Below are 26,827 nucleotides of genomic sequence, written 5' to 3'. Positions count from 1 at the left end.
AACTGCATATTTATCTTGATCTCCAAAAAGGGATTTAAGGGCGAGAGCAGGCGGTATATTAGACTGTTTTCATTGCCTGTCAGCAGTGGTAAACCTGAGCTGTCTACAGTGTCTCTGGATAAGCAGCAGCAGAGGCCCATTTTGCATGTACATACGTTTGCATTAGTTCATAGATGGGGAGTTTAAATCCTGTTTATTTTTATTTTCCTCTGTGGAAAGCATTTAGCTAGGCTTGTGCCTGGCATCTGGAGGCCTGTGCTTTTCTTTTCCTTGAACCTAAATCTGTGCTGCTGTCTTTTCTACCATGCCTTTTCATGGCACTGATTTTCATAGAGGAAGATGAAGGTGTTTGAGCTCGGAAGGGAGACCCAGGAACATCTCTGTGCAAAACCACAATGCTTACATTGACTTCTGAATTTTTGGGCTGGTTGCATAACTTTTGTGCCTTGGTACATAAACCTCAACTGACATCTGTCTCACGGGGAGTTTTGTGAGGATCATCTAGTGCTTACAAAATGCTGAGTTTTGTGAAATGCCAGTCCACCAGGCCTTTTCTCCTGCAAAGGAAGATAAATTTGGAGTTAGCAAATGATAGTGTTGTGCCTTACTGGTTAGGCAGTGCTTTACACAGGCACAGTGGCTCCCTGACCCCAGCTGTGATTAACTGGTGGTGTGCAGGAAGAAAGCTAATTGGTCGCGTGTAGTTTTATAACCAGATCAACATTTTCTATTTTCACGTCCCTTTAGCACCTTCTTGCCTTCAGCCCCAAAGGTCAAATCCTGAGAAATGTGGAGTTCCCCTCTGCTATGGGTGAGATGTGTTGCATCCCAGGCGCTCACTGTAGGATGTCGGAGCGAGGATGAAGGCAGCCAAGCATCCCTTCCGTAAGGACTGGGTTGCCTTGGGCTCGGGCTGCTCCTCTCTTGGGTTAGCCCTTCTTCCTCAAATGAGCTGTGCTGGTTGTTTGGTGGGGGAGGGCAAGTTGTTTGTGTGTGTTCGAGGGGTTTTTTTAAGATCTAAATGAAGCAGGTATGTAATGCCCTCTGTCTGTTAGAAAGACTCAACCCATAAAAATAACAAACGGCATGTATTTGCTAGAATGTCAAAGTTATGAGTTTATTTTGTAATGATGTGCTCCTGCCTTCATGAGGTAAACTGGCCGTGGCAGAGGTGTTATTAGTAATATGGACTCAGTGGAGCAGAAAGCCGAGTGACCGAGAGATCAGTGTATCAGTCAGTGAGAGGGCAAATGGAAAGAGACAGCAGGAGAATGAGAAAAGAGCTGCGGTGCCTGGGCTGAGATTAGAGATGGAGCTGTGCAAGAGAATTAGAAGCCCAGCAGTCGGAGTCTTATTCTTTCCAGTCTCTCCAAGGAGCTGGTGGGGCTTTGTCTTTGCTATACCTGTCTTCACGTACAGTGTTGGTTTTTTCCTCAATTAAAGGTTTAAATGGGTCCACCCTACCAGTCATCTTAGTCGGAGCAAGTTTGAATTAGTGAGGCAAGCTCGGGTCAGCACCCAGGAGACTTGGTCATATATCAGCTCCATTGCTGCCTGGGGACGGGCAAGTCCTATAACTGCCTTCTGCCTCAGTTTCCCCACTTGCATCATTCCCCCTGGGATCATTATTCATAAGATCCTACTTGCCAGCAGGGCTTGGGAGGGTCTATTGTGAGTGGTTTGATCCATCCTTTGGTGTCGAAGCGATCACGACTTGCTGCAGGTATCTCCTCAGCCAACACCTACTTGGTACATCCGTCCACTGACGATTTTCCTGTTTTTTCACTCAAAAGGTGCTTGGACGGGAAGTTTATACCTCCAACAACCAGCTGGGCGGGATCCAGATAATGCACAACAATGGAGTGACGCACAGCACTGTGTGTGATGATTTTGAAGGAGTCTACACTATTCTGCAGTGGCTTTCCTACATGCCAAAGGTAATTCCTGGCCCTGCAGGAGCATGAGGTGCCGCTACCTATTTGCTTTGTTCACAGGGTTTTGGGGGCTGGGGGACTCTCTTTATTTGTGGTTTATTCCTGTGTTTGTATGGTGCCTAGCAAAATGGTTTAGGCTCATGATCAAGGCTGATAAGCCTTGTGGTACTGAAGGAAACAAAGTAGTTTTTGTCTTAAAGTGCTGCAGGAACTGGGATGAGGGGCAGCCTGGCACTGCCTTGGGCACTTTCACATCGCTCCCCTGGCATGCTGCCCTCAGTACTCCGGGCAGCAGCATTTTATGTAAGCGGCGGATTGTCTCTTACTGAAAAGACTCTAAAAGTTCCCCTCTGGGGCAGTAATTTGTAGGAGTTGATGTATATGTGTAAGCTGCTCTGCAGCCAGGAAGGTAGCAACAAGAACATGCAGGTCACCTTCCTTCAGGAAAGAGTGCACAGAATGAGTCAGGTGGCCTGGGCACCTTTCAAAAATTAAATTGCAACCCCTCGCTAAATGCTGTCTGTGCCTGAAGTTCAAGAACAAATGAAGTACGTTGTATACCAGATGATGCCAAAGGAGGGTTGGAGAGGGTGTATGGAGCACCTTGGAAGTTTCTTTGTGCTCTTGCCAAGGCTCTGGGATTCCATCAGTGGGGGCTTAGGCCGTGTGGGGGAAAGATGACTCGAACCAGGTCCTCTAGAGCAGGTGTTTGGTGCAAAGCCGTGTAGAATTACTTCAACATTTTTCTTTTTCCCTTAGAGTGTATACAGCCCTGTTCCTATCCTCAAAGTCAAGGATCCTATAGACAGAACCATAGAGTTTGTTCCAACCAAGACTCCCTACGATCCTCGCTGGATGCTGGCTGGACGTCCAAACCCAAGTACGTAGATCTTTGGTGGCCAGGATATGCAATAATGTGTCAAGGCTTTATGTCTGCAATCCAAATATATTTCAGAGCTTATGAAGTAATTCAAACAATTTGAATATAATACATAAAAATAGCATGTAAACTCTGAGTGCTTGAGGACACCTACAATTATTAGTTACTTTTATAGATTTTCTTTTTTTTTAATGGTTAAGAGGAAGATCCATATACACAGGGTCTGTACACCAGAGGAATCACAGTATTCCTGCAGATCTTGGAGAATAACTGTATTGGAAACGCTGCAAACCATTGAACCCCCGCGTGTGCTTTTGGGGTTGTGCAGCCTGTGTAGGTACAAGCTGCAAACTGGGTGACCATTATGCCTGCTGTTATTAATGAGTTTGGGGGGCTAAAATGAGATTTGTGATAAACTAAGTTTTCTGTTTTTGGATAATATTTTTTCATCATCTCTCAAGTAATTCATCCAGCTGTCTGAGTGCAGCTAACGCTGGCTTCCAAATCGAGTGACTTCAGATTTTAATTTAGTGGAAGCGTTAAGGAAAGCAGATGATTCCCTGTGATAAGTTAAAGCAGATATCTCCTAGGTGAAAAGTTAAAGCCATTTATTAGAGGAGATATTGCCGTGATATTCTTCAAACTGACGCCCGACACGAGGCCAGAATCTAAACGATCAGCTTTGGGCTCACGATAAAGAGATAATTTTGAAATGAATGGTCACATTTTACAGTGGGGCCACAGAGGCAAGGAATGTAGAACACAGTAATTACAAGTTTGGTCTTGATAAAACACTCTCCATCCTGTTTAAGTCAGCAGAGGTTAGCTTGCTTGGATCTCCACTTTTAATTGGTTTTGGACTTGGGTTTGCAGAAGCAGAGGTGCTTGTTCAGATTAAAGCCTTCCTCAGAAGCTGTGTGCCAAGGGGTAAAGCTGGGAGGGATTTGGGGTTTGGGATTTTTTTTGCAGAGCTTCATGAAGCTCCAGTGGAAGGCAGGTGCCCCCAGAGAGTTGTGATTTCTGTAGTTGTCTGGGTGGGTAGAGTATCTCGATGCCCTGACTTTGGGATATACAGCTTGCACAGGCTGGGGGGCTGCACAAAGAGAACTGTCTGCAAATTTTCCTTGTCCCTCCCCAATCCAGCATCAGCAGTCAGCCCAAATGAAAGCTTTTCATTGTGGCCTTACCTGTTCACTGGAGTAGGGTCCAAGCTGAAATACCGGAAAACATTCCTGCCACGGTCTTCCTGTCTGGAGAGTGGAAACAGTGCCATGTCACTGCACAGGTTGGCGTAGTGAGGTGTAACTTGTTCGTAGTGTCATTCGTGCCCGCTTAAGGAACACCCGTGGAAAGTAGCGAAACACCCTGTGAACTGCTGCCCCGCTTCCCGTGGGGGTAATTGTCATCCTGAGAATTTTATTTGAAGGAATGTATGTGGATTGGTAGTGAGCAGGTATGTTGTTGCACGTGGGGATGAAGAGGTATTGCCAATATATTGGAGTCTGTGACACAGGAGGAACCCCAAACCTGATGCTGCACTGGCTTTATAAAGGGTAAATAATACTAGTTCATGGTGAGCATGATCAGGGTAATCAAGCCTCATACTTCAGGGTAGGAGCTGATTGTCTGCAAGGGTCAGGAAAAGTTTATTTGTCTTAGAGCTGCACATCTTGGTAATGTTCGCTTTGGAAACAGTTTGATTTCTCTCAAGCATTAGGAAGTTGCTGCTGCCTTTGGGCAAGAGAACAGGTCTGATGGCACGTGGACTGATCCAGGACGGTGACTCTTAAAGTGTGCTTTGGTTTAGGGAGACACATCATCTGGGGTCTTCTATGCAGCAAGCAGGCTTTTGGTATCGGAGTACTTCAGTTTTTTTAAAAGAAGGTGTGAAACATGCTCAGATGTATGGTTTAGTTAGGCAGTCATAGAAATTCTTATATTTAGTTCCTGACTTTCTTCAGCATTCTTTCTTTAAAGGAAAGATTAGGCAGAATCAAGAGAAAAATGTGAGATAAGTTTTAAAATAGAGATAGGTCTTTTGAAAACATCTTTAATGGCTTTACTGCCTTTTGACAAATGTTTGTAGTGTCTTGAAAAAAACAGTTATTTATGTAAAAGCATGTGAAGTCCCTCTGCTATCTGAACCCCATCGTTTAACAATAAATGATGCTTTTGCTGATAAATTACTGTCTTTATGCAGACTAGCAAATGAAATAAGACATGATGGCTGAAGGCAGACAAATGCTCAGCTGTCTAATGTTTCCTTGTATTATAATCTATTTAAAAATAAATAAATAAAAAGACTGCCATCTTCTCCAGTTGGCATTTTTAAGCAAGTTTCAGTTGCTCCTTTGATATTCTCTCTTCTTCCTTCCCTCCTTCCTCTGATATTTCCCTTTTTTTCCCTTCCCTTTAGGTCAAAAAGGACAGTGGCTAAGTGGTTTCTTTGACAATGGCTCATTCCTGGAGATCATGCAGCCCTGGGCACAGACAGTGGTGGTCGGTAGAGCAAGGTAAAATCTAAGAGGCATTTCAGACATTTGTAGAAATCAGGTTTTTGTTATGCTTCACGTTTTTCTAGAACAACCTTTGGAAGTTGATGGCTATAAGTAAAACTAAGTCATTGCTTGAATAGGAAACTTCTTTATCACATGAATGAACCATAGTCTGATCGTTTCTCCTGTTTTGCTTGGAGGTGACAGCTTTAACATGCACAAAAGCCAAAAAGAGAGATATTGTGAAAAATGATGACAGACAATATGCTTCCTGAGGTACGTGGTTGCATAGTGAGGCCTTCTTGCAGCTCTGACTTAGTTGAAGGTACACCACGCAGTTTATTGTTTTGCATTTTGACTTGCAAGAAAAGTTCAGCTAACACTATAGCAAATTGCGAGAAACTCTGCATAGAGAAGAGCTTAATGTTGAGGTTTGCGTGGAATAACTCATGGCATTTTCCGAATGAGCGCCCACCACACCTGATCTTAGTTGTTTTTCATGAGACAGAGATGTGCAGCTCCAGAGACCTGAGGCACTCGCCTCCTCCCCAGGGGAGTCACTTCTCCTTACCTTGCTGCGAAGTGGCACACGTTCCCTGTTGCCCCAAGATTTAGATCCCTGCCTTGAAAATATTTGCAGCCTGGGTTGTTCTCAGTGTTGCAGGTCTGTGAACTCTCAGAGCTGGCAGGAAGCAGAAGCCTGGAGAGAGAATCCTGTATTTTGACAGAATGCAAATCAGAGCTGGGCTCAAAAACCCCTCAGTCACCTCTTTTCTAGTTTCTTCTTTAGTTTTTTGCCCCCCCAAAATGGCACCGTGAGTTTCCTGACCCGATTGTCTGCTTCCTCTCAGAATAAAGCCGTGTTGAAAGAGTCCATTTATCTCCCTTGAGTCACCACTACAAGTGCTTGAGCTGCCCAAACGCAGCGTGCTTATCCTTTGTCACTCCTCATTCCTCAGACTCCTGCCAGCTCTCCTCTCAAGACAGAGCTTCATACTCTTGCCTCCAGCAGACTCCCAGCTCCTAATTGATGTCAGTGGTTTTGGTTAATTGTCAGCCTTTTTTTTTTGTTGTTGTTAGCAAATGAGAGGGGAGGAAAAAACCTGAAGTGCCTGAATGGGGTCCTGGAGGCTTCAGGTGTTAGACTTAATGAGATACAGTCGTGCCCGTGCATGACGGGTGTTCAGAGTGCCTTAGTTCCTAGCAGAAGTCTGCGTCAAAGAAAAATCTTTTATTTACAGATCCTTCACCTCCCCTACTGTCAGCATCACAGTGCCAACAATCCAGAGCCAAATGACCTGATAATGCTTACAGTCTTCTGGAAATCCTGTGGCCACCCCTGGGGTCTGACTCCATCAGCCTCTGACCTCACCCAGTTGGTGACTCAAGGGCTGACTGTTGTACCAGGATATCCCTGATCATCCTGTGTTTGATTCCCAGAGCGTTTGGTGGGAGACAGGGAGAGACACCGCTGTTCCTGAAAGGCACAGCAGGGCTGGGGTGGCCACCTGGGCTCCCAGCCACTATGGCCGTGGATCAGTGCTGTGTCTTATCTCCGTTATGCTGACAGCGCATGTGGCCCCAGACTGTTTGGCACTGGGAGCTCCCATTTTGCTTTTAGCCTTTTTAAAGCCACAGCTCGACAGAGTCCTCCTAATGAAATAGCAAAGCTTATGACATTCACTAGAGCTCCTGTGCAGTGTCCCAGAGGATTGTGTCCATTCTGGAGGTCTCTGAAATGGCCATCAGGAGCTCTGTTAATATGTTAATGAAATGCTGCATAATAACTGAACGAGGCTTCCAGATACGAGGGTGTGCTCAGCAAAATGTCCTCTGTTGCTCTTTTCTTAAGACTTTTGAGGGTCTTTAAAGAGTTTAGAACTGCCTTTGGAGTATCCCAGTGCAGAGTGCGGTACAGAGAAGCATACCCATTTCCTCAGATACCGTACCAGGGCCCTGCCTCGGCTCAAGACAGAGCAGTGTGGTATGTGTGGGCTGGACAGGCCCAGCTAGAGACGAACTGGTGCCGAGCCAAAGCAGCTCTGCCTTCTTGGAGTTCCATGGCTCTGACCACTGCTGGCCCCAGGGGTCTCAGTGCCGGTACCCCTGAAGATCCTTCGCACTCAGAATGTTGTCTGATCTTTATACATTGTTGAGAGGAGCTGAAAATACCTGCTGACCCCACTCCTTATTGTAGCATGTAACCTTGGGATGTCCTGTGACCTTTTGATACACTTTGTTATTTTTATCTACTGTCTGTGGCACTCTGAAGCTTTATCTTGCAACATTCTGTAATTATTTAAAGGCGTTTAGGTTAAGCAGTATACCAGGGGGCAGGGAGAGGGGGGGAATCAATGATTTGACAAAGCTGGACGGTCTCTGTCCAGGCCCATGCTCAGCTTCACTTGCAGTTCCTTGACAAATACCAAGTTGCTCTGGACTCTCACATACAGGTATATATAATACAAATGAAACTGACTGCTTTCAAAAGCAGTGGCATTTTGAAAAAACAAATAGGAATGTATTCTTCTGGGATTGTTACTGTAAGTGCTGCCAAAACTCATCTTTTGTATGTATGTTTGGAATATGTGTGCTGTTGGCTGTAAATTGTCTTTTATTATTCTATGGCAACTTGTCCAGGGACACACTATAAAACAAGATGTAGCATCTTCATGTGCTAGCCTGATAAAATTTATATGAAGTATAATGGAAAACAGAAGTTGTTTTGAGCTGTTTTCAAGTTCAATAAATAACTGTAATACTTGGATAAAGATGTTCTTTATTAGGTCACATGGGCCCTAATATAGAAGTTATAAGTTACCGATTTAAGACGGCTTCTGCAATTACGGGTTTCTAGGCAGACTCTTAATCATAGTGAATGGGAATATTTTCAACCCCCTAGTGCACATAGGCCTTGTCACTTTTTCTGCCTGCAGTGCGTGTCATCCAGCTTGAGGTGGTTGAGGAGAGAGCGTAGGCTCTGCTGGGACTCCCGCCCTGGGAGTAAGCAGTTGTCATCGCAAGCAAGATGCCTTTTGTGTAAAGGAGTGGTGAGATGCTGTGGAAAGCAGAGCTGAGCGTCCTCCCTGGTGCCAACCCTCCTTGCCCATCCCTCCCTCCCTGCACCCGTCCCACCCTTCTGTCATCCCGCAGCAGAGGGTCTGGGGAGGAGGTAGATGGGCAAACCCAAACCTTTTACCCATCATTCACCCTGACGTCTTGGGAGAGGGAGTTTCTGTGAGCAGTGGGGGCTTAGGGTGGCTGAGACATCAGCATTGCTCAGATGTGCAGCCTGTGGATCTGTTCCATCAGCCGGCAGTGCTTGTGGAAACAGGGCTTGGAAAGGTTGGCTCTTCATGTTTATTTTTCGTGGTTAAGACCATCAGAATCAAAATCTCTGTGGTGGCAGGTGAAGGGCAGGTGAAGGTGGCAGGTGGAGATACAACTATATCATTCAAAATTTGAGTTTTGGTTTATTCTATTTAATTTTTAGTGAGGTATGTGCTAGGTTTTAGAACTAGATTTTGCTTTCAGAACTGTGACTTCTACTCTGAAATTCTCCAACCACGTGCCTAAACTCTTCAAAAAGGCCAGAGTGCTGCTTCTGCCATTTGCTTGCATTATTTGTCTGCCTTGAGTATTTTGATGCAAATTGGAAAAAATGTCTAGTTGTGTAACAGTAGAAATACGAATTTTCATTTGTCTCGCATGTTACCAGGCTGGGAGGAATACCTGTAGGAGTAGTTGCCGTAGAAACGAGAACGGTGGAGCTCAGCATCCCTGCTGATCCTGCAAACCTGGACTCTGAGGCCAAGGTAGGTTGAACGTGTGCTCGGTTGCTTGTTTGTCCTCTGCAAACGAGAGTCTCTGTGGAAAGAGCACTTGTTTTGAGGGGATTTTTTTTCCCCAAATGTGGGACAAAACGTATAGCCATTCCCCAGTGAGGTGCTAATGCCTGGCAGCTGCTGGGAGGAGCGAGCGGACGGTTGTGTTGGCCATCGTACAGGAGGCACATTCCCCGGCAGTTCTGCTTCTCTTATGGCTTAGGTGAGGTGCAGAGACGAGGGACCAGGAGATCTGGCAAGCAAAAATCATTTCCCTGTTCTCTTGCTGTGACCGTAGTGTTTCATGGTCTTTCTGCTCTGACATTTTGCTTTTCTCCTGCCTGATTTCACAGGTCTGGCCCTACATCATCTCTTCAGGATTTTCTCCTTTGCATATGGTTTTCTCTCTTCTTCACCTTCTTACAGCTGTCATAGTGTCAGGCTTTCTCTACCATCTCTATTCTTCTTAGCTAAACCAGTGGCAACACTCCTGTTGCTGTTGGTGACAAAGGGATTGTCCCAATTTTTCTGGGGGCAAGCAGATCCGAAGCGCTTCATGCGCTGAGTTCCTCGTTGTTAATTCCACATCACAGCTCTTGTTGCATCTATTTTTGTGGTTTTATGCCAGCTCTTGCGTTAATGTGCTTCAAAACTTAACAGTCTTTTTTTACTCCCAACAGATAATCCAGCAGGCTGGTCAGGTGTGGTTCCCTGACTCTGCCTTTAAGACTGCGCAGGCTATCAATGACTTCAACAGAGAAGGGCTGCCTCTGATGGTCTTTGCTAACTGGAGAGGCTTCTCTGGCGGAATGAAAGGTAACCGTGGGTTTGGATCCCCTTTTGGTGCTGTCCTGCAGAGTGGCTTGTCCTTCACTGCCTAGGGAACCGCTGCTGTTGCCCGCCATGGCACACCCAGTGGCACTAGCTCTACTGGTTTCGCATCCTGAAGCAGCTCTCTGGGGACAGACCGGCTGTGGAAGAGTGTGGCAAGGGACAGAAGTAGGTCCTCTCTTTGGGCAGCAGCTAGCTGTTAGATTGGCTTAACTGTGGTGACAGCTTGTGTCTGTGAACTTGCAGAGGGGCTCTGGTTCACCCCTCTTTGATGCAGTCTGCATTCAGCCCCCCCTTTCATGGCAAGTATGTGACCTGCCTTAGAAATGCTAATAAGGGGATACTTTTCTAGGCCTACCAGAGTGTTTGGACATGTCAGCCCTCTGAAATCATGGCAGTGCTCTGCCCGGCTCTCCCAGAAGTCAGTTGTAATTGTTGCACAACCAGCTGGAGGAAGGGGACACTCTACAGGGTTTCATTCCTCTCCTCCCCCTGTGTCTCTTGGCTTTAGACACGTAGCAGGAATAGCATAGAATATGCAGGGTGCAAATCTGATTATCAAGTTCTTTTCAAAATATGCAATGCAACTGTATTTTTATGTGTACCCTCATATACAGTTATAGGAACTGGCCAGATCATAGAATCATTTAGGTTGGAAAAGATCATTGAGTCCAACCAAGTCTCATCTGCAGTGAGAACAGGTAATTGAATGTTAACAGTGGTCTAGTTGCCAGCAAAATTTACAGCTGCCAACCTGGGCTAGTTAAACACTAATCTCAGGAAACACCTTCTGCTTCGAAAGCTTTATATCCTTCTGCCTCAGCTTAAAAGTGGGGCTGGATAAGCCACCAATATTGCATATCAAAAATGTATAGGCATATTCTGTCAACATTGTCTCACTGATGATTTTTCCCACTGTAATATTGTCCTATCAAGGACTGTCTCCCAGCTGACTCTTTTGGTGGTAGATGCTCGGAGGAAGTGAACAGTTATAAAACTGCTCAGTTAATATCCAGCAGTTACATTTTTGCACCACGTATTGCTACTTTATATTTTGTGAAGTGTCAAGAATGTGAGATTGATACTATAAAACTTAAATAAGTAAAAGATTAAGGCCTCTTACTTGCATGTGGCAGTTAACAAACACAGGAGAAAAGTTAGAGATGCACTAACGTGGAGGAAGTTCCTGCTCTGGAAAGACTCACAGGGTGACAAAGGCTGAGGTCTTGCTCTACTGTATCATTAGCAGGGTGAAAAGCAGTGCCATTGAGTTTGCAGGTGCAAAGATAGAAGATGGCAAAAGATGGCAAAATTCTTTCCTCTGGAATACACCTGTTCCCTTTCAGGATGGTTTCTGCTCCATGGGCTGCTACTGCCCTCCCTTCGTGACTTGCTTTCGCTACCATGCAGCTCACGGGGAAGCTGCTGATGTAACTTTACCAACCATTTGTTAAATATTATTTTACCTTACTATGTTGAGAGATCTGTCGGCTTTGCCAGTGCCATTTGCTGGGTTCCTCAGAAACCGAGTTTAGCTTTGGAGTTGGGGCCAGAAGCCCCAGGTGAAAGGCACTGTAAGGATGCTAATACTGATACTGTGTGTCCCCACTTGCTGCACCCCAGCCGGTAGCAGGAGGAGGAGGAGGGAGCCACCACAGAGGAGGGACGAGCAGAGCCACTGCAGTTTGCACCTCGGTCTGTGCGTTTTCCTGCACCTTGTTTGCTGCTGGGGCCCACGCAGCAAGTGTTGGTCTCTCCTGACACTCTCTGCGCTCCTTGGGGAGTTGTTTGCAGTTTTGGTTTCAGTGCTGGCTGGGGATTATGCAGGGAGGGAAAATAAACAATTATGCCACCCCTCAGTGCACACAAACACACTGCCAGGAGCCGACTGCACTGTGGGTAAAATGACTCCAAAATTGTGTGTAATGAGTAGGAAAAGATTAGAGACAGCTCTTGCTATGCTGAAAATTGACATTAGTGGAGGGGGAAAAAAAAAAACGAGAGAAAAAAAAAAAAGCCCCTCTTTCCTAGTTGGCCTAGGAGGTCTAATTCAAGCCGTAAAATAAATAAATAAATAAATAACATAAATAAAAGCGTATCACAATGGTATTGGTGGTTTCCCCAATGAGCTCTATCTGGCCAGAAGGCTATTCAGCATAATGCAAAATTAAATTATAAAAACTGGCTTGAATATTTAGATGGAGGAGCCATTTGGAAGTGGTTTATTTAGGCGAACCGGCAGTGACCCACAACGGGGAGACATCAAGCGTGAAATTTACTGAAAATTAGCACCAGGGTCTTGGACTCGGCATGAATAGTTTGATAGCATGCAAATCCCCGCGACATTAAACTGCAGCGCCGCTTGTGCTACAGGGTCACTCGCAGTTGGTTTTTCATGTTTTACTTATTATTTTTTTCCTGGGACAGGTTATAAATAACAATAAAAAAAAATTTCAGCAGAATGAAAAGGCTGTTTTAAATCTCTGATTACCTGGATGTTGAATGCTGGTATTGCTTGTATGGAATGGGTTTATGAGGGACATTATGTGTCTGCAGCCAGTACACGCCTGGTGTTTACCTTCAGGTCCCATCTGATAATCCAGCCAAGCTGATGAGATCCGTTCCAGCTTTGGAGGTTCAGGGCACGCTGCCCGCCACTATGGAAATGCAGAAAGCTGTCTGCAGCCTTTCTAGCATGCTTGCTGCATCCGACTGCCAATATTTACACATACAGTGTAATGATAACAGCTTCCAGCAGATTTCATGTCTGTGTGTAGTAGACGCGGATGCACAGTGCAGCTGAGCAGGCAGGCAGAGAATGGGAAAGTGTGCTGCGAAGGCTGTCTGCCCTCCTGAATAACGAACACCACCGTGATTCCTAGAGACTTCTGCAGCATTGCTGTCTTGCAAGTGGCTTATTAGGCTGAGCTTTAAATTAATACAGGAATTAAATCTGGCCCACAAATATCATATTTAATTTTCATTATTCCAGTCTCAACATAAGCAACTTCTTTGCAAGAACAGTGGTGCGAACAGCCTGCTCTCCAAATGCGTGCCGTGTTCTTTGCTGCACGGATGATGACGGAAGGGATTGGGTTTTGTTTTAAACATAGTAAGTGTGTTAGTTACAGCATTAACAGTTTATAAAGTCTGCACCCTGCCAAGGCACAGGGCTGCACAGAGCAGTGGGCACCACTGAGACCCGGCATCATGTCCCACCTGCAGCAGTTACATTTGGTGCACTATGTGCATTGTAAGGGTGGAGAATGCAGCAAAACTGCAAATAAGAGGCAGTTGTCACAGTATGGCGAATGTTGCGTGGTTTCACACTCAAATGCAATATTAACATAAAGCAGGGAGGTGGTGTGTTCTGGTGAGTGGGTGTGGGGACTACAAGCAGGTGTTTTGGGTTGTTTTTGCAGTATTTTTATGATCTTCATCAACTCTACTTATGTTTTACCTCTTAAAAATACACCTTAGGAGTCCCCACTTTGCTGAAGTGGTAGGTGTAGGCAAGTTGAGCAGTTGGGATGGAGGGAAGGCAAGCCCCGGGGGAGAGCAGGCTGCTGTTAATGCTGGGGACAGTTCTGGAGCCTGTGGACACTGCAGTTCCCCTTGGCTCGTCTCAGGAGCTCTGCAGCTTCTGTGGTCCAGAGCCGTGCGTGGCACCGTGGGGACCTTTGCTGGTGGCAGGCAGATTGATTGTCTCTCCTTTATTTGGGCAAAACTTGGTCTCTGTTAGTGGAAGCTGTGACCTTACAAAAAGGGGAAATCCTCTACGAGAGGCGTTCACAGCCAGATCTCAAACGAGTGCAGCAGCAGGTCTGTTGACCTCTGTGGAAGTTTCGAGCGTCCAAGGAAGCCAGCAGCTGGTGTAAATCTGTATATATAAAATATAAAACTAAGGCTGCTGGGACGTTCCAGGAAAATGAAGTGCTGTGTTATAGGATCCCAAAAGGAGTAACTGTGTACAGAACCACGTAGAGGTAAAGTTCATGCTTCTGGATGGCTTTGACAGTCTGATCCTGAAAGTATTGCAGCACAGAAATACTGCCCTGACCTTGCCGATGCCACCTGGAAAAGCTGAGAGATTTAGAGCTATGCACAGAAAGCATCAAGTGTCTCTCAATTTCTCTGCTCCTCCTCCCTCTGCCTTCTTCAAACAAGTAGTGCTTCTTTTTTCTACACTTAACCTGAGTAAAATATATACCCTTGGCAGGAGTGAAAAATGTATTGCTAATTACACAATTATTTTATTATGTAGCACTAGTAAAAAATGTCTAGTAAAGAATTAATTCAGTTAAAATAATTTGAATCAAGCAATTATTTTCTTAACACTAGAATTAGCTGAAAGTACTTCAAGTGGTTTATTACTAGCACTACATAATAAAATAATTGTGTAATTAGTAATAAATTTGTCACCCCTTTTGAAGTCTTTTTCTTTGCTTAGGACAAAGTAAAAGGTTGGAGTTTTGTTTGGTTCTCAGTCCGTGCTGTCTCTGCCAGAATTTATGTTTATTTGCAATTAGAGGAAATAGATTGTTCTTCTTTTCATCAGCATTTGACATTTCTTAAATAATGTGAAACTCCTTTTCTTGGGTACTTGGACAATGACCTTGCAAATGAACTGGAGAGATCACATCAGTGCCTATGGTGCTAATAGCTATGGATAGATAGATATAGATATAGATATGCACACAGACACACACACACTATATGGATCTCTCTCGCCTGCTGTAGACATGTTAGTGTGTGTATATCTCTGTAAGAGTGTGTGTGTGTATTTCCCAAAGAGTTAAGTGCTTAACTATGTCCACGGTAATGCTTAACATTAAATTGGGGTTAAATGCCAAGGGGACGTTGGCTGGAGTCTCTCTCTTCCACAGAAATCATGGCTTTCTGAAGTGATTGTCAGGATTTTAGATGAAAAAATGAGTCTCACCCTTTTAAGACTATTACTGAGGGCCAGCATGTGTGCGTGGTACATACATGCAACCCACTTGGTTTTTCTGCTCTATCCACTGGTATTTTAATGGCCAGAAAAAATTAGGCAAACTGGGAGGTGCTAAGCAAAGAACAAAAATGATGAAGGGGATTGAAAATACTGTCCTGGGAGACAGGAGAAATGAATGCCTATAGTGTGTCTAAAAAAAATACCACTGAAAAGCGTACTGCTATTTATAGCAAGCCTGAAGGAGTGGAGAGATTATGCAGGGTGATGCAAGGGGTAGTAATACGAAATTAATGGGGATGGGGAAGGAGGGGAAGTTTGGCTGAATACTGAGGAAAATTTCATCTATTTGGCTGTGGAAATGCCCCTAAAGAAGTAGTAGATTTATTGTTTGGGATTTCTAAACGAAAGCTTTAAAAAGCGCTGGGAAAGAAATGTGGGATACAGTCCTCTGTGAACAAAGAGATGGACTAGATGATCCTAATAAGTATTTTTCATTTCTTGTATATTTGATTTGATACCTCTATATATAATTATATGTAACAAAATGTATATATTCAAGGGTGCCTGTTTCCGTTACAAACTATATCCATTATAAACTATATCATCTCATATAAATTATTTTGCCTTCCTTTTTTCTCTTTTATTTAAATCACCTTTGGGGCTGATATTTTCAATGTACTGTCTTTACACAGTGGAGTTACTCTTACTAATTTTGGGCAAAATGCCTTAAATTTTAATGCAAGAAGGGAAAAACGCTGTTTCACATCCCTCCCCACACACTAATTTTTATAAAGATGGGTAAAAGCTTTTGCTGCTGTTAGGTTGTGCCACACGCATCATGTGGGTGGTGAGGAAGGTCGGTGGCAGTGAGGCTGAAACGGGGCAACTGCGCTCTTGTTGAGCACCACGGTACCTGGCTGCCCTGAACCGAGCACCCTGCAGCCCGTGTTCTGGGAATCCATGTGGTTACACTGGAAGGAACCGGAGTGGGTCTCCAGAGGGGAGGTGCAGTATCTGGGAGCAGGGCTGATGTGGGAACATCTCCTTTCTCAGTCCGCCTTGCCCAGGTCCAGATAACGACAGCCAGAGCTTGCATATTGTAGCGGGAGGTGGTTAGAAGAGCTGGATAATTGTATTTTTCTCCCAGTTTGACCAAGCATGGCAGGGCTGAAGCACTGACACGCTGACTCCAAGCGCTGTGTCCTTTTTCCTGCAGACATGTATGACCAAGTGCTCAAGTTTGGTGCCTACATTGTGGACGGCCTGAGAGAGTATCGTCAACCCGTGCTTATTTACATCCCACCGCAAGCGGAGCTGAGGGGAGGATCCTGGGCGGTGATTGACCCTACCATTAATCCCCGTCACATGGAGATGTACGCGGACCGAGAGAGCAGGTACGGCAGCTTTCTCCTCCCTCCGTAACCACCTGCTCTGAGGCATAATTACCTGGCTGAGTGAGAAGCTCTCAGTTAAGAGCGTGGCAGTTTGTTACTGAGAGGGGCTGACTGCTTTCCAGTTGTAACCTGTGTCTCGGAGGAGTTTGCTGTGTAGTGATCACAGCGAGGACAATTCGGATAGTCTCCTGACTCAGACTTAGGTGGGGGTAAATTCTGTAGCCAGCGTGAGCCAGCCTCTGTGAAGGTTCATTACTAACAGTCACAAAGCACAGTGAGATGTTGGTGCTTAGGATTTTTTTTTTTTTTTTTGCCATTCTGATATTTCCACATGTGGCTTTGCGCTTTGAAGCAAGTGCCTGGCTATACAATTTTGCAAATTAAATAAGTGTAAATAAGTGTGTGCTTCAAAATCCCTGAGTGTTGTACTGTCTGTCATATGAGCACCTGGGTAGTTGCACTTTTTTAATGAAATACAACTTGTATAAGTGAAGTTCTAATTACTGGTGTTCAGGGTATAAAACTACAGGCAAACTCTTGGAAGCAGGTTTTCAAAAATATTTTAAAGAATCTCTAAAATATAGAGATATTGAATCATTTGGAGGAAAAAGCCAGCCCTGCCTGAGCTATCTGCAGCAGATAGAGGAAGGCATATAGGACAGCATGAATATCATGCTATCAGGGCATCTTCTTCACTCCTACCGTCTCGGCAGCGCAAAATTCCCAGGCAACTGCTCCAGAGGGGGGAAAAAAGCATTGAGAAGATGCCCGTGCCAGATGCCCATTTCCCCTGCCCTTCCTTTGCTCCTGGTGGGATGCTTGCCTCTCTCTCTGTTCTGAAGAAGTGAGACACAGAGACCTGTGGTCTGTTGCCCCCTGCTATTTCCTGCATCTTGAGCAAACATTGTCTAATCTTCATCTCATAGAAGTCAGATGTTTTTGTTGTTCTCGTCCTACTTAGAAACGTGGAGCCTGTTTACTTTACAGTCAGACACTGTGAGCAGGATTTCTACAAACTACTTCCCCCCCACCGAGTGTTTTTTGGGGTGCATGCAGGAACAGCTCCCTCCCGCTGCTCCTGCCCAGTACCTTTCTGAGGAAACCTCAAGCCAGCTCCCCACCTTGCAAGACATCAGGAACTTGTGTGGTTTGCAGAGCTGTAGTTGGACCATAGGGGTCTTGAGCTCCAGTATCCAAGAAAGAGATTATTTTGCAAAATATGTCATCCTGTCCCTAAGTACTGTTATGCATTTGTAATAATTCTCTTCGCTGTTGCTGTTCCACAGCCCTCATCAGGAAGCCCTGACCTTCCTCCTCGTCATTACTCCCACCCTCACTGTTAAAGACCAAAGTGATTTTATTTACCAAGCCCAAGTTTCAAATCACATGCTCCTGTCTTTGACCTGGGAAGTGGGCAGGTTCTCTAATGAAAATGGCTGGTTAATTGGTTTGTTTCGTAAAGCTTACCTACCTTTTGAAAGAGCTTTCAGGCCAGAGCTTAAAATAGACTGCCGAAGAGCATTGCTTGTACCAGGCTGTACTGTACACTGTGGGATAGACGTGTTTCTGTGAAGCCTGGTGTGCATTTGTGGCACTGGATAAATAATAGCTAAGATTCTTTCTTTCTTGTTCTCTCTTTCTCTTTGTTTTGTCTCCCTCCCTCCCTTCTCTTCTTTTTTTACGTACTTTCTAGATAACATTGAACCATTCCGTTTTGTGTTTCCCCTTGTCTGATGACCTGAAAGTGCCTTTCTTTTCTCTTTTCCCGTCACTGATCAGAGGAGGAATCCTGGAACCGGAGGGGACGGTAGAAATCAAATTCCGCAGGAAGGATCTGGTGAAGACGATGAGGCGAGTGGACCCCATCTACATCCGCCTGGCAGAGCGGCTGGGTACGTCTGCGCGGGGGCTGGCGGAGCAGCCATCCGTTCAGCTGGTGGCTAATGAATGTGTTTATAGACCTTAAAAAGGGGCACTGAGGCATTTTATCAAATTCATGATAATTTTTATTTACTGTCATCTAACTTGGGAAGAAAACCAGATGAGACAAGCTGCATGTACGTACGTGTGAGAGAGATGATATTCATGTGCATTTAGCATACCTAGGCTGTGTGTAATACAGGGACTTTTTGAACAGATTTCTTTTTTTATTTTTTTATTGGATGGGTCTTACAACAGACACTTAGAGATGCTTGGGTCTAGTTTCCATCTCAGCAATTGCTCAGCTCACTAAAAGCTCATGGGCCAAACCTTCAGCTGGTGTCATTTGACGTAACTAAGAATTTGGTCAAAGACATTTTGGGCTGCTGGACTATCACAGTGTGTCTGAGGTAATTTTGAGTAATGATATCTGTCTGCTCTTCAGTCTCAAGAAAATAAAATATATATTCTTCACCTCCTCAGTAAAACAGGTGGTGATCTGCAGTGCTCAGTGGCTAGCATGTCGCTGCGTGTGCTGTATTACTGCTGTGCCTTTCACTCCAAATGATCCCAGCGCCTGGGAGACACCCAACAACCCAAAATACAGAGTGTTCAGCAAAATGCACTTAATATCAGATATGTACTCTCTCAGGGGAATAGACTCTTTAAATAGTTCTTTACTAGCTCTTACTATAAGAATATAATCTTACAGAGCCTCTTTTTACCTCCAAAATTGACTACATTTCAGTAGTGGAAGAGGCATGCTACGTGGGTATGGTTTGAATTTATAAAGCCTTTTGGGATCCTTCAGGAGGAAAAGTGTTCTGCAAATGACTGATAAATCGTGGCTATTGCTGCAGTTACATTTTATTATTTGGCTTTTTTTAATTTATGGCAGTGCAACAATTTATGTACAAAACAACCGTTCTGATATGCCTTGGGAAGAGAATAATAATTGTAAAGGGTGCAGGGAGTGTTAAGAATCAGACTTCTTGCTGAAAAACAGGTTCTTACTGATGTCTTTGATAGCATCAAAGACATTTTCTCTCTTTTTAATGATAGTATTTTGAGACTCTCTTTGTTTTCTCTCACTGTGCCGATTGCTTTATGGGCGAGAAGCAGGTTAGCAGGTGTTTGAGTTTTGCAGACCAGCACGAGGCAGCAGTTTTACCCAAGTTCAGAGCTTGCTCATGTACATTATGTGTTACTGCGTGAGAGAGCGGACACAGATGCCCGTGTGGATGGATGTGTTACTGTCTGCCTGTGTCTGTTGGAATTCAAAACCAGTTTTAATGTTTGCAATTGCAGCAAGGAGATTCTTTTCACAAAACCTCACTTTTGACCTATGTTAGACTTGACAGCATCCCTTTAGGAGCAGACGGATGGTGTGACTACACCAGCTCGTGGAGACCCAGCACAGGGTCCCAACAAACGCTCTTGTAAGGTGTTTGACCCTTCACAGTTTAAAGGCTGCAGCCCAGTCCGTGGGCAGGGCCCGCAGCTGCACCTCCCCCGGGTGGTTGCACCTCGGCAGCCGCTGCAGGAGCTTGCTTCTGCGGCGCGAGTCTCCAGGGGCAGGAGCAATCAGATGTGTGGTTAGAGAAGGGAATATGCTGAGCAGTCAGCGCGGGTCCGTGCAGATAAATGGCACTATGGCGGGAGCGCTGCTTCTGAGGAGTATTTACCTTCTCTCCACCATCTCCCTGCCGATGAACAACCCAACCAACTCTCTCTGCAAAGAAACGGTGTCCTCTGTGCCACGGCTGCCGGATCAATCCTTTCCCAGGAGCGGTCACTGGCTGGGGACAAAGAGGGCTGCTGGAGTCTTAAGATCTTGAAGTGGTGGAGGAAGAGGAAGAGCAACACACTAATTTGCTGTCAGGTGGTCCCTCCAGAGGGTCTGTCACCCGGGGTAGGTGCGGGACGCCTGCAGAGCACCCTTGAATCACACTGGTGGGACCTGCACCAGCGTCACCGGAAGAAAATACAGGCAGAAAGAGGGGATATGGTCTCAAAAATCCAATGCCACACTATGTGAGGAGGCAGGAGCCTGTTCAGGGATTTTTTTCCCCTCTTCCTCTACAGGGTAATTACTCCCAGCAAACTCCATACACTTTAATTAAAATGACTGCAACACAAGAGCAAGTCACTTACAACTGTACATACAGAGAGCTCTAAAAGCTTCAGTCACTGATAAGCATCTCACTTAGATGGCTCGTAATTGCTCCCAACATCAGGCGATCATTGCTGTTGTTTTGCCACTAATTCCGTACCATAGCAGGAAAGCCAAGATTGCAGGACACAGTGAATTGCATAATTTTTTTTTTTTTTTGCTGGTTTTCTTTCTGGCCAATTTAAAATTTGTCAAAGTCGGTCTTCTTCTGGATCACTGCCCTTTGATATTTCGCGCACTCCATTTGCCACAAACAAGCCGCAGGGCCGCAGTTCATGCTGACTCCAGCAGAAGCAGAGAAAGCTCCATTTATCTTACACTGCCTGCTGAATTCTTACTCATTAGCTGGGGGTTCACTGCCTCTCTTTAACCCCTGAATGGCTGTCATCCCTCCCTGGAGCTGCTGAATAGCGGGGAGAAGGGAGATGCTCTCAAACGTGTGCCTGTTGCAGAGGGGTGGGGAAAGAGGGCGACGGTGTCTCATCCCAGGCATCTCGAGACACTGGGGTTGGACTTGCAATTGGGGAGTGTGAGAGCAGAGAAGGCTGGCAGATATTGAATAATTTGACATAAATCTGTTCATTATCAATTCTCCAGCACTATTGCTGAAATGTTTATTAGCCCCACGTTTTATTAAAATGTCACTCAGAGTTGTGCTGTTACAAACCAGCAAACAGTGAGGAGCAAAGGGCAAGGAAGGAAGGGATAGCCCTTATCCTGCCCAAGAGCACAATTCCACACTGAGTAGGTGTGCAAGAATGGTGATTGTCTGGAAGTGTAGGAAGGGTTCAGACTACAAGCCTCAGGCCATAGTTAAAAATACAGAGACTCAATTTTTTATTTATTTATTATGGTTAGAGTAAAGCATATAGGAGTGGAATAAAAATTAGCTTTGTCATGCAGATTCTGGGCATGTAATGTGTCAGATGCACAGTGTAATGTACACAAAAATTTGGTGGAATATGAATGAAAGGAATGGCAGAATGGCTCCAGTTAGAGCAAGAATGGGTATTAGATTTTCGTATTTCTCCTATCAGGTGTTTATCTCCTAGCAAAAGGGAAGCATCTGCTCGTCACCCGATACATGTTGTAGTAGTGTGAATATCCTCTTCAGCTGGTCCTGTGCAATAGTCACCCCCGTGCTGGCACGCGTTTGCCCGTGTGCAGCGTGCGAGGTGCAGGAGGCAGCGCACAGCTCCGCGTGTCCAGCAGCACTTCGGGAAGCGGGAGGCAGTGGTTGTTTCCTGCACAAACTCCAGGGCTGTAGACAGCCCTCCACTTGCCACAGGTCATGCTGCCAGTCAGGCTGTGCTGCTGGCTTCTGATTTGCTTCGCATTTTATCTGGCTAAAGACTGTGCAAAACTTTTCTTAAATTTCCAAACAATGAGTGAACACTCAAGCATTGAACCCATAGCTCCGCTTCAGCGTAGCAGTTCCTCTCTGAAAATCAACGTTCTGGGGTGCGGTACCAGACTTGAGCCCGCAGGTCCCTCTCAGCCCCGCCTGTACCACCTCGGGAGGACTTTGCTGGTGACCTGGGTGCTGCCGTGACGCACCCTTGTTTCTTGTGTGGCCGAAAACTTCCATCCTGTGACCTGTCTCGTTCTGAGCTTTCGCTTGGGAAGTTAGATTGCAGCTCTAAAGTCTAGTAATTCTTTTCTGCAGGGGGTTTGTTTGTTCAGTGTTGTAATTAATCAAAATGCCGGTTGTTTTCTTGAGCAACAACTAAGAAAAATGCTGCTGTTGTGATTCCATCTCTCATGAAGTCTTGGACAAATGCAGTCAGTGCTGTTGTAACTTTGTCTTTTTAGGCGATGCTGATTTCCAGTAACGGCTCCTGTGCGCAAGTGCTGCTGCATTTAAATTCTTGTTAATTCACAATCATGAGTGGAGAAGAGCAAGTGCTGCTTTCTGTCAGCTCCTTCATGACAATTGGCATCTTGAATATCCTCCCAGAAGGGCTGTAGATGTTTTCCCCCAAAACAGGAGTTTTTTGGAATGATGTACCTGCCTTTGCCCCTTTGCTCTGATGCCAACACGAGGCTTTAGGACACAGAGCTGGAAAGGACCAGGGTGGAACAGCCCCCGGTGCAGTTGTACAAGGATATTTCAAGCCAGTGTCATGAGCATGTGTGACCTTCACTGCTATTTCATATTGCACCTTTATGACATAAATCCTACTGAATATTTAGTGAAGCAATTACAAGCAGTCTCATTTAAAGAAACAAGCGACAATCCAAAAACGCCTGTCTCCCCAGGGACGTGAGTGGCTCGGAGTGACCTTCCTTCTCCCCTCCGGAGCGGCTTCCTCCGGCTGGGGTGGGAGATGTGTTGCCATTGGCGTTCTTGCTGCCTTTGCTGAATTTTTGTCTGGCAAGAGCTTTGTTAACAGTCAGAGGAAGAGAAGGTGAAATTCAGGTAGGAGGATTGTTGTTGCAGGTGTGGAAATCAGGTGGGACAGTCATAACCAGGATTAAAAATCGACATTTAATCATGTCACTGGATGCAGGGCAACTGGTGTACTTCTCCAGAGTTCATTTCCTAAGGACAATTCCAGCACATGCTGCAGTGGGATTTAACTGCTTTGCTGAAAAGAATGGCCACGGGCAGATGACAAGATAAATTGAACTTAATGTGGGGTTTTTCTGGTGTTACTCAGGGGAAAAAAAAAAATCCCCAAATTTGCCTGTAGTAATTGTAACATTGAGATAATCGTTATTAATGCTCTATTTATCTTGTAAAAGTCATCTTTGAAAATCGGAGGTGTGGGGTAGTTTGCTGGAGTCAGAGGTGGGTGTTGGCAGCTGAGGCCTGGCTGGAGGGTCCCATCTGTGGTGGCAGCTCGTGGACCCGCGGCTCGTTGGGTCGCTGGCCGGGGGAGACGGGCTGGCGCCGGGGCCGGAGCTGTCCGCCCTGCCCGGCTCTCGACGCGCAGAACCCGGGGCTAAGCGCGAGGGCCGTCTCCGCACATCCCTTGGGTCAGAGGCCTTGGTGCTGGGCTTCACCCCGGGATTTGAGCGCCTGTTTGCGGAAGAGGAAAATGGATAAGTAAATGCTTGGCCATGCTGAGGCTGTGCGCCGAGGGTGAGGGAGAAAATCCCACATTTTAACGGCTTAGAAACCATAAACCATCAAATTGATTCAGAAGCTGCCTGGCTTTCTGCAATCAGAAGGAACCTACAATAACATTTCTTGAAGTCATTTTGTCTAACCTGTTAAACTGGTCATATTTAAAAAAAGCACTTTGCTACTAAATGTTATGGGAAGCCATGATTCATGGTCCTGCCGAGCCATTTCCGTCTGGCAGGAACTTTATTAAAGTCAGCCCGTGCCCTGCCACCGCAGCAGGACCCCGCGCTCTCGGCGGCTCCCTCTGCCCGGCGCTCGCGTCGGGGGGATGCTCGGAGACGCCGCTTACTTCGGAGGAGATTTTTTGTTTAATGGGACACAAATCAAAATAGTTTAGATGTTGCTTTCCCTGCTGTGATGCTTTCCCTTAACTTTTGGAGAGGAGTATAAATTGATATTCAGTATCAGAGTGTTTTACAGGAGAGGTCTCTGCGTGGATTTATGGCGGCGGCTTTTCCATTTGTCTGCGCGGGGAGGGCAGCTCCTCTGAAGCCTTCCTCCACGGTCGCGGGCTGTAAAGCATCTGTGTGTGTCCCTGCTGCAGGGCCGGGAAGTGCTTCTCTGCAGGGGGGTTAAAGGCCTTGTTTTGGCAACCGCAATACTTGGCGTTTCTTGTTCTGTGCCACCCAGCTACTGAGAGCCCCTACCCGAGGTTTGGGGGCCTGTTACAGGCTGTAGGACACAGAAGAAAAGGGTTTGTAACCCCAAAAGCCAGGCTGTAGCAGAGGGATGGGGAGGCTGGTGTCACCCCACAGAGAGATGGCAAAGATGGGCTGGTGGGGGTGTTGGTGGGGGAGACAGGCTGGTGTGAGCTGCCTGCTTCCTCCAGGAAGCATTTGGCAACATTTTAGGTTAAATACTTGTTATCTGTGGTTTTAAACTTGGTTTTGTTGGTTCAACTGGGTATGTTTGTGCAGAGGGTTTTGGCAAGACCCTGGCCGATGCTCTTTTGACCTCAGAAAAGACCCTCCAGTCTCTTTGGTACCCTGATGTTGTTGCTTCCCCAGCACATTTTTTTCAGCTTGTTTAAGGCAGTTTTGCTACCGATCAAAAAAATAAAAAAGAAGGAAAAAAGAAAAGACATTGTAAAACAAAGAGGTCTTGGTGCTATTACCACTGTGGGTAGGCTTTAAAGGTGCTGAGAGCAGAATTAAGACATTTACCTAGCCTCTTCCGATCACGCCAATGGCTGTGATCATACCAGCACTATATATAGATACAAGCGTACTTGGAGACTGCAGAGCAAACTGCAATCCAAGATAAATGTGACATTTTATGGTGCTTAGAGTGCTGCCTTACAAAGTGTCCTGTGCTGCCTGCCAAGTTAGGAAGGTCAGGCATGTTCTTTCTTCCTTTAAATTGTCGTCTTGTCTTCCCTTCGTGCCCCACCTGCATGCCAAAACCCGCTACACTTTGTGTTTGCATTGTAATGTGGCCGTTTCAGAGTGCTGCTCTTTTGTTGCTCTATTGATTAGTAGCCGATCCATACCTAGAGGTCTATAATGTTCCTATGATTTAAACTTTAACAGTTTCATTAACTGTCAAGTACCTTTAGAGCAAAGGAATCCCGTATTTTAACTCACCTCTCCTTGCCAGTATAAGATTTGTGGAAGGAGACTTCTTTTTCCGAGAAATAAATAAATAAAGCCCCAGCTTTCCGAAAAACCCTGAGGCCTCAAGATCTGACTAGGAAAGAAAGAAAACCATTCCAAGATATTTAATTGTACAGGGGGCTTACAGGATTGATCGAGAGCTTAGCTTTTTACAATAGTCCAGTGAATAAGAAATGCTCCTGACAAACGATCGATGATGGGATAATCACTCTTTATCCCCCCTCCTCATTGTTACCTTCTTTCTTCCAGGAGAACAGGGTTCAGAAGTCAAAAATCTTTATAGACGCTGCTTTTAAATTAAGCAGAAAATAGACATTGACATATTTGTTAATCTCACCTAAATCATTACTGGGCCTGGCTGGTTTGACTGTACACCGTGAGTGCGGCAGATAGGCCAGAATACATGAGCGTTACTGGCTTAAGTGCATGGATTGCCATTTAAAATGGGGAGTTGTAGGAGCCTGTGAATTTAACATGGATAAATATATATAAATTTTTATTCTGAAGGTTACAAGAGTAGCTTCTCTTAATTAAAACCACCTTACTAGCATTTGAAAGGTTAGGTAACATTTATATTGGTAGGCACATAAAAACAGGCCTTCCCTAGAAGGAACCATCGTGTGTCTGTGTGTGTGTGTAAGTGTAAAAATGTAGGCAGACGGGAACAGGGCGGTGCTGGGTGACCCCGGCTGGCCGTGTCTGGGGGGGTCAGCCACAGACACGCACGGGGAGAGCAGGAGCGTCATTCCGAGGCAGTGTGACGCTTTCCCTGGGACACTGTCTCAGCTTCCGCCAGGCCTGTGGTTTAGAGGCTTCCTGCGAACAGATTAAGATCTGATTTTCAGGCTTAGAAGCCTAGGATGGACTTTCCTTGCATGAATTTGTCTGATCCCTTTCTGGGAGCCTGTTTGTACTTCTGGCACCCAGGTGACAATGAGTTCCACCGTTTGATTTTTGCCCTGTGTGAAAGTGTTCCCTGTTGTTGGGGCTTTTCACAGAATCACAGAATCGTCTAGGTTGGAAGAGACCTTGAAGATCATCCAGTCCAACCATTTTTGTAAAGCTTCTGCCTGGTAATTTGATCTGGAGGTGTTGGGAGTGACTCGGCTTGCTGGGGCTGCCTGCTGCCATTCCAGAGCCTGCTGCTGTCAGGCTGGACGGTGTCTGTGGAGCTGGTGAGGACCCCGGGACTCAGCTCTCAGTTGCACAATAGATGTTGATGTTGTGTTTAATCCCATTGACGTTCCTTCACAAAGGAGAAAAATTAAAACCAACAAAAGCTGGGTGGCGTTCACACACTCACAAAATGCAGTCGTGGTACTGAGGCCATAAGATAACAAGGGCAGGGAGCGTTGTCCTCCGCCAGCTTTTGTGCCGGGTTCTCCCGTTGATTTCTCGTGCTCCTGGGTAGGACACCTCTTTGTTTTCTCTGCACGCTGAAGGCGCAGTCAGGCTTGCGGGGCCGGGGCACAGGGCGGTTGGATTAACATTTGAATGGAAGGTGCCCAAGGACAGTTGAATGTTACAACCCACCAGTGCTTGGAGCAAGACTCATCCATGACCCGGCTTCGGATTGCCAGTGGCCTTGGCTTTAAAAGGGGAGGCGGGATGGGAGGCAGCTGCCTCTGAGGCCATGAACTTGCAACCAGAGCTGCTGGTGTGGGTGAGAGGTTAAAAAA

General features: G+C 45.8%; 1 protein-coding gene across 8 annotated transcripts in view; it reads left to right on the top strand.

The window, feature by feature from the left end:
• Window positions 1-26,827, top strand: part of ACACA (acetyl-CoA carboxylase alpha) — a 132,714-nt gene that overhangs the window by 97,865 nt on the left and 8,022 nt on the right. For all 8 annotated transcript variants that reach the window (XM_074890471.1, XM_074890468.1, XM_074890466.1 and 5 more), the window contains 7 exons: window positions 1,794-1,937; window positions 2,694-2,814; window positions 5,231-5,327; window positions 9,028-9,124; window positions 9,814-9,949; window positions 16,135-16,312; window positions 18,092-18,204. In XM_074890471.1, coding sequence (XP_074746572.1) covers window positions 1,794-1,937; window positions 2,694-2,814; window positions 5,231-5,327; window positions 9,028-9,124; window positions 9,814-9,949; window positions 16,135-16,312; window positions 18,092-18,204 — 886 coding nt within the window. The remainder of the gene's footprint in view (window positions 1-1,793; window positions 1,938-2,693; window positions 2,815-5,230; window positions 5,328-9,027; window positions 9,125-9,813; window positions 9,950-16,134; window positions 16,313-18,091; window positions 18,205-26,827) is intronic.

This window comes from Strix uralensis, chromosome 20, assembly GCF_047716275.1.
Source record: "Strix uralensis isolate ZFMK-TIS-50842 chromosome 20, bStrUra1, whole genome shotgun sequence".
Lineage (NCBI taxonomy): Eukaryota > Metazoa > Chordata > Aves > Strigiformes > Strigidae > Strix > Strix uralensis.
This window is presented reverse-complemented; position numbering and strand designations above follow the sequence as displayed.